We start from the raw sequence: 10085 nt of genomic DNA, 5'->3' as shown, positions 1-10085 counted from the left end.
GGCAGAGGGTCCCTGTGGGGCAGTTCAATCCTGGGATGTTTGAGGTCTTTGAAGGAGGAGATGTGGCAGACTCAGGGTGGCGGGGAAACCGGCCTTAGCAGATGGGAAGCTGTGGGAGAGTCGTCCTACCCGACAGAGCTGGGACGATGGAGGGACAGGTCAAAAAATCCAGATGTCGTCAGGTCATCCCTGGAGACAGCAGACGACAGTAAGAACAAGTCTGAGGAGTTCAAATCCTAAATATGTGCACAATCTGGCCAACTAGGTCTAAACTAATATTTATTTTCATCAATTATAATGCCTTGTATTTCATCGATTGAGTGTTTGGTCTATTAAGTGCCAGGAAATAGTGAGTCACAATTTCCAAGAGCTCACCTGCCCTTCATACAAATGCTCTATAAACACCATCATGAGCCACTCCTTTAAGAGCTACACGTGACTGCAGGTTGGAAACAGGAAACATATGTGTTTATAAATACACTCAGTCAGAACTGGAATATTTATAGACTATTACATTAGAGGATAGAGTTCCCCTAACATGGAAGTTAGTCGGTATAAAGTGACTAACCGACTAAAGGCTTCGGGTGTTACCGTGTCGTTCGGCAGCTACAGTGAATGCCATTATCCAACAACACACCAGGCGTGACTAATCAGTGTTACTCTCTTTGCTGTAACAACATAATGTCCCCGTCGTGGGACAAATAAAGGATTTCTGATTCTTGTTAATGATTTAAAGTAAACAAACTGTGTACATGGGTAACGTCTGCACATTTACTCAAGTGCCACGTTGTACTTCCTATCAACACATCTCAGAGTCAAATATTGTAATGTTGACTCCCCTATAGTTACTTTACAAATAAAGATGTTGGCACACAAGAGTATTTGTTATACATTAACACAAAGGCCTACAGCTGAAATTGTTAACAGATTTATCAATGAGTTGATAGACAGAATTAAATTTGATGTTTTCGTCATTTTCATGGAAAAAAAGATTTCATATTTCCAGCTTCTCAAAAGATGAGTACTTTAATGCATGTTCCTGATTATACTTAAACATGTGCTGAAGTAACATCGTCAATGCAGGACTTGTAACAGTGTGTTCACAGTGTGATATTAGTACTTATGTAAAGGATCTTCTTGTAAGGGCCTCGTAGCTTAGCCTCTCAGCTAACGTTAACTAGCTACGCATTAGTCAACCCCATGGTATTAGTATGGTGTATTGTATGAAAGTGTATTACCACAATAATAGGATCGACTTAAATCAAATTAATCAAAACACTTGACTTTAACGTCAGTCTGCACTGAGATTGACGTCAAAGCATCTGGATCAACAAGGAAACTGGCTGCAGCTGGATAACAAGCAGAGAAGCTGTCAGTTACAGCTGCAAGCATTCACTAACGTTACCGCACGTTTGCATAGCTTTCCAGCACAATCATGTTGCTTCAGCTAACTAGTATTGAGTAGCTTCACATGTTAAATGGGGAAGATTCACTGGAAGTTGTGACCTGGGTAGCTAGTTAACTCTAGCTGTTATAACGTTACATCAAAGCTAACCTTAGGTTAGTTAAATAACGTTGCAGGGTATGACTATGTACTTTGGTAAGTGACCAATCTTAATGCTGGTTGACAGGGAACGAGAAAGCACGTTAGCTAACACTAGCCCATGTTTCCGATGGACAGAGATGCAAACCAAACCCCACTCAAAAATCTACTACTTTAAATGTTGGCAGGCTTGGCATTGAAAAAACACGCATGAGACGGCTCACAAACTGATTTTTAGATTTTAGCCAATTATTTTGAGTATATCGTATGTAACGTTACAACATGCAGCATTTGTTATTAACTCATTTTAACATTTTCAAACAGCCTCGTCTAGACTCGCCTCCCACAACTAGCCATCGCAGTGGGCGATAACGTTAGCGAGCAGCATGAGCCAGTACAAAGTAGATCGTGTTAGCACTGAATCCTCAAACCCTCAGTTTGTGACACACATATGTTAACATTTCAGTGAGTGTATACATCACGTTGTGTAAATGATAAACAACGCTACTGTTAACCTCCAGAGTTTGGCACGTAGCGTAATCGGAGGCTAGCTAGCTTAAAAAAACAAAAGATTTTGCGAATGTATTGTAACGTTACCGCCGACGAATGCAGCTATAGCTCTCAAAGTGACAGATGTTTAAGTATCTTTTAAGAGTTTGGGTCTGTCTTTGAATATATTTGTAAAATAAATTAAACAAACCTGACATCTTTTGGGCTCATTCTCATCAGAAAGCAACCATCAACTCCGACTGACTGCGTACGTAGCGGCTAGGCTAGCAAACTAGCTAACAAGCATTAGCGATAACCCGAAGGACCCCTGGTGGACCGCGTTTTAGAAGACTGTGATGTGCCTGAATACATTTCACTTACATTAAATAAAAAAGCCACAAATAAATATGGCTATGAAATCCATCCTGAAATAACAGTTTATACATGTAAATGTAATTATATAAATGAGTCAATATAGTTACAATCTGTACAGAATACGACACCCTCTGTCCTTAAGACCCATGCTTCAGATAAGGACAAACTCAAAATGATGAAGAAATCTCAGGAAGAGCAAAAGAGGAGGGATTCCTAAACCTGGGCGGAGAGACGTGCAATAGATACTGTGTGTACAGGATAACCAACATAATACAATTACAAAAATTATACATAGGATTTGTATAGAACTTCCAAACGACCTCCTCACCACCATGTAACCCGGAGAGAGACACATCATTCACACAGATGGAGAAAGAGAAAAGATAGAACTTATTCCCCTGTGTCATAGACCTCCATTGTTGTCCAAAAACTGTGAGCCACACTCTTGTACTGAATGAAACTAACCTATTGTTAATTTTGGTATTACCATGTTTTCTAGCTATTCAATATATAAATAGTGTTTATGACGGGAAAAAAAACACATTGTAAATCCTATTTTTCTATACTCCTGTGTGAATTAAATACTTGAAGTTGCCCATTGTGGTCCAGTTTGTTAATTGCATCAAACTGAGTGGTAATGTAAATATTTTAAATAAGATTTTATAAGTTATTATCAATTTAGACAAAGTAATTGTGTATCACGATATCTTTATATACAGTATATCTCAAAAGTGAGTACACCCTTTAGATTTTTGCAAATATTCTGTTATATCCTTTCAGGGGATAACATTATCCTACTGAAACTTTGATATAACTTAAAGTAGTCAGTGTGCTGCTTGAATAACAGTATAGATTTATTGTCCTTTGAAAATTACTCAGTACACAGCTGTTAATGTCTAAACAGCTGGCAACAAAAGTGAGTACACCCCATAGTGAACATGTCCTAATTGTGCCCAATGATGTTGTTTTCCCGCCCTGGTGTCATGTGACTCGTTAGTGTTACAAGGATTCAGGTGTAAATGATAAGCAGGGCTGTTAAATTTGGTGTTTTGGGCACAATTCTCTCTGAATGCTGGACAACATGGCACCTCATGGCAAGGAACTCTCTGAGCGGCTGAAAAAAAGGATTATTGCGCTTCACAAAGATGGCCTTGGCTATAAGAAGATTGCCAACACCATGAAAATGAGTTGCAGCACAGTGGCTAAGATCATACAGCGGTTTTCCAGGACAGGTTCCACTCGGAACAGGCCTCGCCAGGGTCGACCAAAGAAGTTGAGTCCACGTGCTCAGCGTCATATCCAGAGGTTGGTTTCCAAAAATAGACGTGCGAGTGCTTCCAGCATTGCTGCAGAGGTTGCAGAAGTGGGATGTCAGCCTGTCAGTGCCCAGACCATACGCCGCACACTGCATCAAATCGGTTTGTATGGCCGTCGCCCCAGACAGAAGCCCCTTCTGAAACCGATGCATAAGAAAGCCCGCAAACAGTTTGCTGAAGACAATGAATCCAAGAACATGAGTTACTGGAACCATGTCCTGTGGTCTGATGAGACCAAAATAAACCTGTTTGGGTCAGATGGTGTCCGGCGTGTGTGGCGGCACCCTGGTGAGGAGTACCAAGACAAATGTGTTTTGCCTACAGTCAAGCATGGTGGTGGCAGCATCATGGTCTGGGGCTGCATGAGTGCTGCCGGCACTGGGGAGCTGCATTTCATTGAGGGACACATGAATTCCAATATATACTGTGACATCCTGCAGCAGAGCATGATCCCCTCTCTTCGGAAACTGGGCCGTAGGGCAGTTTTCCAACATGATAATGACCCTAAACACACCTCCAAGATGACAACGGCCTTGCTGAAGAAGCTGAAGGTTAAGGTGATGGACTGGCCAAGTATGTCTCCAGACCTAAACCCAATTGAGCACATGTGGGGCATCCTCAAGAGGAAGGTGGAGGAGTGCAAGGTGTCCAACATTCGTGCGCTCCGTGATGTCGTCGTGGAGGAGTGGAAGAAGATTCCAGAAGCAACCTGTGCAGCTCTGGTGAATTCCATGCCCAGGAGGGTTAAAGCAGTGCTAGATAACAATGGTGGTCACACAAAATATTGACACTTTGGGCACAATTTAGACATGTTCACTATGGGGTGTACTCACTTTTGTTGCCAGCTGTTTAGACATTAACAGCTGTGTACTGAGTAATTTTCAAAGGACAATAAATCTATACTGTTATTCAAGCAGCACACTGACTACTTTAAGTTATATCAAAGTTTCAGTAGGATAATGTTATCCCCTGAAAGGATATAACAGAATATTTGCAAAAATCTAAAGGGTGTACTCACTTTTGAGATATACTGTATGATTTCACGCAGCCCGAGTTGCCAATAACACCTGCTGTATTCTTTAAAACTATATTTTGACATAGCACCATAGGTCTGTTCATTATTCTCTGGATAGTTCATGGTTGCAGGAGCAAGAAATGACAATAAAACACATTTTCTCCAAACTTTATTCCTCACATTTATCTTATTACACAGACAACCAAAAGAGTGAGACAGTACATGATCAACATACATATACATAAATAGACATACAAAAAGAAAACATGAGTAAAATAAATGAACAGAAATAAAATACCTGGGTTGGATGAATACTCAACCAAATGTTCGACAAAAACCTGGTTACAAATCTTACCAGGAAACTAACTTTGTTATCTTTACACGAACAAAGGGTTACTTGTTTTTGCTACAACTGAAAGCCTATTGACTTGCACAAGCACCGCTAACAAATGCAAACACGCATGAGGCTGCTGTCAGATTCTGAGAGGAAAAACAAATTGAAATGATCAGAATCTGTGAAGCGTTCAGTTGATTTCTAAAAACAAAAAAGCAACAAAATCTCCATCAAACTCTCTTATTCAGGCTTTTCAGCAAATAAAAGCAACAGAAGCTGCATGTTTCGTTACATCGGTGCACGCTGCAGTGCTGAAAGCCACATGCTCATCTTTTCTGTCTCCCTGTGGAGGACGAGAGGATCTAGTTTGTATCTTGTGCTCTCAGAAAAAGATTACAGGGAGTCGTTCAGGATGTAGGGTTGTGAGTTCCTGCGTGTCCTGAACGCTCCATAAATCCTGCTTAGCTGACAAAGTGCAAATCACTCAGCGTAGTTTATAGAGAAGCCATATACAGTATTGTTACATCGAGAAAAGTCAGAGTAAAAGAGCTGAAACTCAGGCAACATCTTGATGACATACAGACGGGCAACACCTGGAACACGAAGAGACAACTGCAGAAACAATATCGCAAACAAAGTCAAATGTTAATCTGAAGCTCAGCTCACTAAACAGTGAGTTGAGTCTCAGTGAGGCTCAGACACAAACATCTCCACTGATTCCTGCACGTGATGTGTGATGTTACTGCACGGAGCGTTTTTAAGTTTAAGTCCCACTATTGTTGACTTGAGAGTTCATTTGGATTTAAATGTTCTGCCTCGGACGTGTTTTTAGTGGCTGAGGCGTGAACGCACCTTTGGGCGTATTGATTTAGGAAAAGATTGTTTTTGTCAGTGTGTTGATTTATAACTTTATCTCTCTTCAAATCTGCCTTTTCCTTCCACGCCCTGCCAGCTGGGAACGAGCTGTAAGGCGTACTTAACCTTCTCCCTCCCTCTGATGTTTAAAATACTTTCAGTTTGCAGAGCAAAGTTTCTGCTTTTAACGAGTGCTTTGATTCTTTTAGCCTCTGATTCCTGTAGGTTTTGTGTCTGTTGTTGTGTTTTGGGATTTGTATTTGACCAGGACTCCCCCTTGTAGGTCAACGGGACCTTTAAATAAAGGATAAATAAAATGACCGCAGTGTCTGAACAGTGAATTATTCATTTTCTATGTATTGTTATTTATGCAGGGGGACCTTGTGAGTTCTGATAACTTTTTAAAGATGGTTTGTTTTGTGTCTGTGATGCAATAAAAACATTCAGAGTTCATCTTAAGCATGTTTTGACGATTGTCGGGATAATACCGTGAATCGCATTTGTTTTGGGCATGACAGTCGTGACATGAAATGTTCATGTCGTCCCTCCAATGTGACTGCATCGACAGGTCGTGACTCGAATGTGAACTTCAACACTTAACAATAACACATCGAAGACTTGGGGCTGGGTTCGGACTCGACTGTAACTAGTTGGTTTTTTTCATGCTTTTTTTTGGCCTGTAAATGTTCCCCACGTGTCATCGCCTCAGGAGTTAGCCGCGAGCGCACAGCAGCCATTCCAACAATATTGAAAAAAAGCATATTAGGCTAACAGGACGTAAGTATAGCAATCACATCCTCAGCAGCTACAACCTAGCAGGAGCAACATGGAGACATCTCCGTCACTGTCGGTAAGACATTTTACATGATGCAGCATTTCAATGATGATAGTCGCGATTTCCAAGAGGACATCGATAAAGTGCCAAAACATTACTTCCAAAGTTGCTACAGGCTGCACTTCCTGTTCCGGCTGCACTTCCTGTTCCGGCTGTACTTCCTGTTCAGTGATTTGGAGGAGAAGCTAAGAGGAGTCGCTGTTTTCTCTGGAGTCAGACATCAGGGGGGGGGGAAACCACAGTGTTCACATCTTCTACTAGTAAAATGAACAAGATTATTGTAAAAGAAGCATTATGCTGCTGTCATTTGAAATACTTGTGCATTACTTCTTGTACGCTCACCAAATGTTTGTACGTATAACCTTCAGATAGTATGTTTGAGTAAATGTGTTTAGTTGCATCTTCTTGGGCATCACACCTCAGCGAGTTACTTCCTGTTGCAGCTGTGGACGCTTCAGACTTTGAAGCCTCCTTTACATTCAAACGTTAAAAAGGTGCTTTATGCGATGATTTCAACGCTACTTTCATGTTTTGTTCATGCAGGCACGGTGAAGCTAAAAGCATAAGGCACACTAAACAGATGGTGACATGATGTAACATTAAGCAGGGATATGCAGCTCAACTTTCCCAATCAGAAGTCCAACTTTGGTTCAAAAGGTGGACATTTTAAGAGAGTCCATTGGCTTTCCATGAATTTGAATTTGAAGCATACAGACCCAGAAATAAACCCCGCAGTCTAAGACCCGTGAATATGTCAGTGACTCCTCCTGCTCACCTCTTACCAGCCTCAATCCAAGCGTAGCTCTGACGGGACAACACGTCTCTGACTTTAAACCTTTAACTCCCAGCAACTACTTTTCTCTGTGTCCCCCCCCACTCCTCTCTTTGTTCTCTTCTCTCCACCATCTTGTATCCTTCCTCCTCCTTTTCTCTTCTGTTTTCTCTACCACCTTCTTCTTCTTCTTCTTCTTCTTCTTCTTCTTCTTCTTCTTCTTCTTCTTCTTCTTCTTCTTCTTCTTCTTCCCTCTAAGCTCCATTCACATCTGTCTGTCAAAGACCTTCATAACCTGTCTCCTCTTCCTCTTCGTCCATCAGAGATGTGTGTCCTGCTCCTCTTCCTCCTCCTCAGTCGCTCCTTGATTAACAAACACCTGGAAGAAGAAAAAGGATGAGAGGCTTCACAGGACTGGACCGCAGCCGACTGCAGAGTGTGAAGTTCAGATCCGGGGCAGAAGTCTGAGACTCTCAAAGATCTAATTTGCTAAATACATTTCCAGATATCGTTCTACAATCTCTAATCTGTTAGGATCAGTGTGTGCATGTACATAAAACTGATCTTTCTATAATTAATGTGTGTTTCTTCACTCTAAAGCATCATTACAGCCCCCCCCCCCAGCCCCCAGCATCTTTATTTCTCTCAACTATTTTTCACTCTTCAATTCGTTTTTTTATTTTATTGTTTTTATTATTATTTTACTTACATTAATATTAATCTGTTCATTATTATATTAAGCCCGTAACTAAAAATGTAAAGTAAACTAAAAACATGTTGATATTTTATACAATCTTTAATGCTGCTACTTTATGCCACTTTAAACTAATTTAAATACTTTTTTATTTTATCTCTTTACTTTAGCCTTTTAATGGTGATATAATACTATTTTATTATGCAATTTCATACTATTTCTAATATTATTTCTAATATTATTTCTAATATTATTTTTAATATTATTTTTAATATTATTTTTATTCTGCAATATCATACTATTTTTAATGCTATTTTTAGAAGTATTATTTGCTACTTCACACTCATTTACATCAAAACTGTGATTATTGTACTGTAAATGCTCTTATTATGTCTAATTTTGAACAAATGTTTACTTATTATTATTAAGTTTACTATTATTATTATTATTGTTATTATTATTATTATTATTATTATTATTATTATTATTATTATTATTATTATTATTATTATTATTATTATTATCCAATCACCTGCCAGCGACTGCTCTCCTCCCCTCCTCCTCCTCCTCCTCCTCCTCCTCCTCCTCCTCCTCCCGAGAGCCCATTGGTGCTCGGCTTCTTCTCCTGCATCTCAGACTGATTGTCATTGGTCACGTCCAGCATGGGGTTGTCGTGGCAACCGTTCTCCACAAAGTGAAGTTCCTCCGTGCGAAACTGTGAAGTGTAAAAATAACGATAAAGTTTTACAGTCTGTTTGTGCACCTTCATGTGACGGCGAGGACAGGTGTGTGTTAGTGTGTGTTAGTGTGTGTAGAAGTAGCAACACTACGGTGTAAACACTCCTTCACTAGTAAAAGTTCAGTTAAAAATGTTAAAGTATAAAATATGAATAAATAAATAATTAAAATATACTTAAAGAACCAAAAGTGAAAGTATTCATTATGCAGAATCATATATATATATATATATATATATATATGATTATATTATAATCAGTTCATTCATGGATACATCTTTTTAATAATGCTGCTGGTAAAGGGGGTTTAATAATTCATGTAGTTTAACCTGTAATAATTCAGTTGATTTATATTATTTATTGTTAATCTGCAAAGTAACTACAGCTATAAAAAGAAAAGAGAAATAAAAAGTATAATATTTACCCCTAAGAAGAATAAAGTAGCACAACATGTAAATACTCAAGTAAAGAAGCTTAAAGTATTAATAATAAGTTGTTTACGGTGTTTATCTACCGTAGTCTTGGTTGCAGGCAGTCGTCTCTGCCAGCAGATGTAGATGAATCCAGACGTGATGATGACCATGCACACGGAGCCGATGATCACCAGGACCACGAACAGCTTCCCGTAGTCGCTGCGCGTTTGACTGGGACGAGACGGGCAGCTACTGGCCGCACTGTAGTTCTGGATGCCCACCTGAAGAAGCACGCACACACACACACACACACACACACACACACACACACACACACACACACACACACTGTGAACTTCTGCACATTTCTTGGTCAATATATTTGCAACTTGCATCCTCTTTGTTTCAAACACTGTTCAGATTTATGATTCTTGTACAAAGACAGAAGAAAAAACAACTTTATTGATCAGTGCACCTTATTCAGACTTTTCCTGATCTCTCCCAGCATGCTCAGCACATCCTTGGTGGCGATCACCACTCCTGGAAGACGCAGCACATGTGGAACAATGTCAACATGGTCCTAAAATCCAACTCCAGTGTCTATGTCTGTGTGTGTGTGTGTGTGTGTGTGTGTGTGTGTGTGTGTGTGTGTGTGTGTGTGTGTGTGTGTGTGTGTGTGTGTGTGTACCGCGCTCAGACTCCACGTT

General features: G+C 40.0%; 1 protein-coding gene across 1 annotated transcript in view; it reads right to left on the bottom strand.

Annotated features, from left to right (window-relative positions):
• Window positions 1-7767: 7767 nt before the first annotated feature.
• The window catches only part of podxl2 (podocalyxin-like 2), an 18890-nt gene continuing 16572 nt past the window's right edge, over window positions 7768-10085 (bottom strand). Inside the window, exons 9-13 of the mRNA XM_029431688.1 lie at window positions 10067-10085; window positions 9854-9918; window positions 9480-9659; window positions 8761-8943; window positions 7768-7913 (exon numbers count right to left, since the gene is read on the bottom strand). The exon at window positions 10067-10085 is cut by the window's right edge and continues 138 nt beyond it. Coding sequence (XP_029287548.1) covers window positions 7854-7913; window positions 8761-8943; window positions 9480-9659; window positions 9854-9918; window positions 10067-10085 — 507 coding nt within the window. The 3' untranslated portion in view covers window positions 7768-7853. The remainder of the gene's footprint in view (window positions 7914-8760; window positions 8944-9479; window positions 9660-9853; window positions 9919-10066) is intronic.

Source organism: Cottoperca gobio, chromosome 5, assembly GCF_900634415.1.
Source record: "Cottoperca gobio chromosome 5, fCotGob3.1, whole genome shotgun sequence".
NCBI classification, from domain to species: domain Eukaryota; kingdom Metazoa; phylum Chordata; class Actinopteri; order Perciformes; family Bovichtidae; genus Cottoperca; species Cottoperca gobio.
The sequence above is the reverse complement of the archived record's forward strand: the minus strand, read 5'-3'. Positions and strand labels throughout refer to the sequence as shown.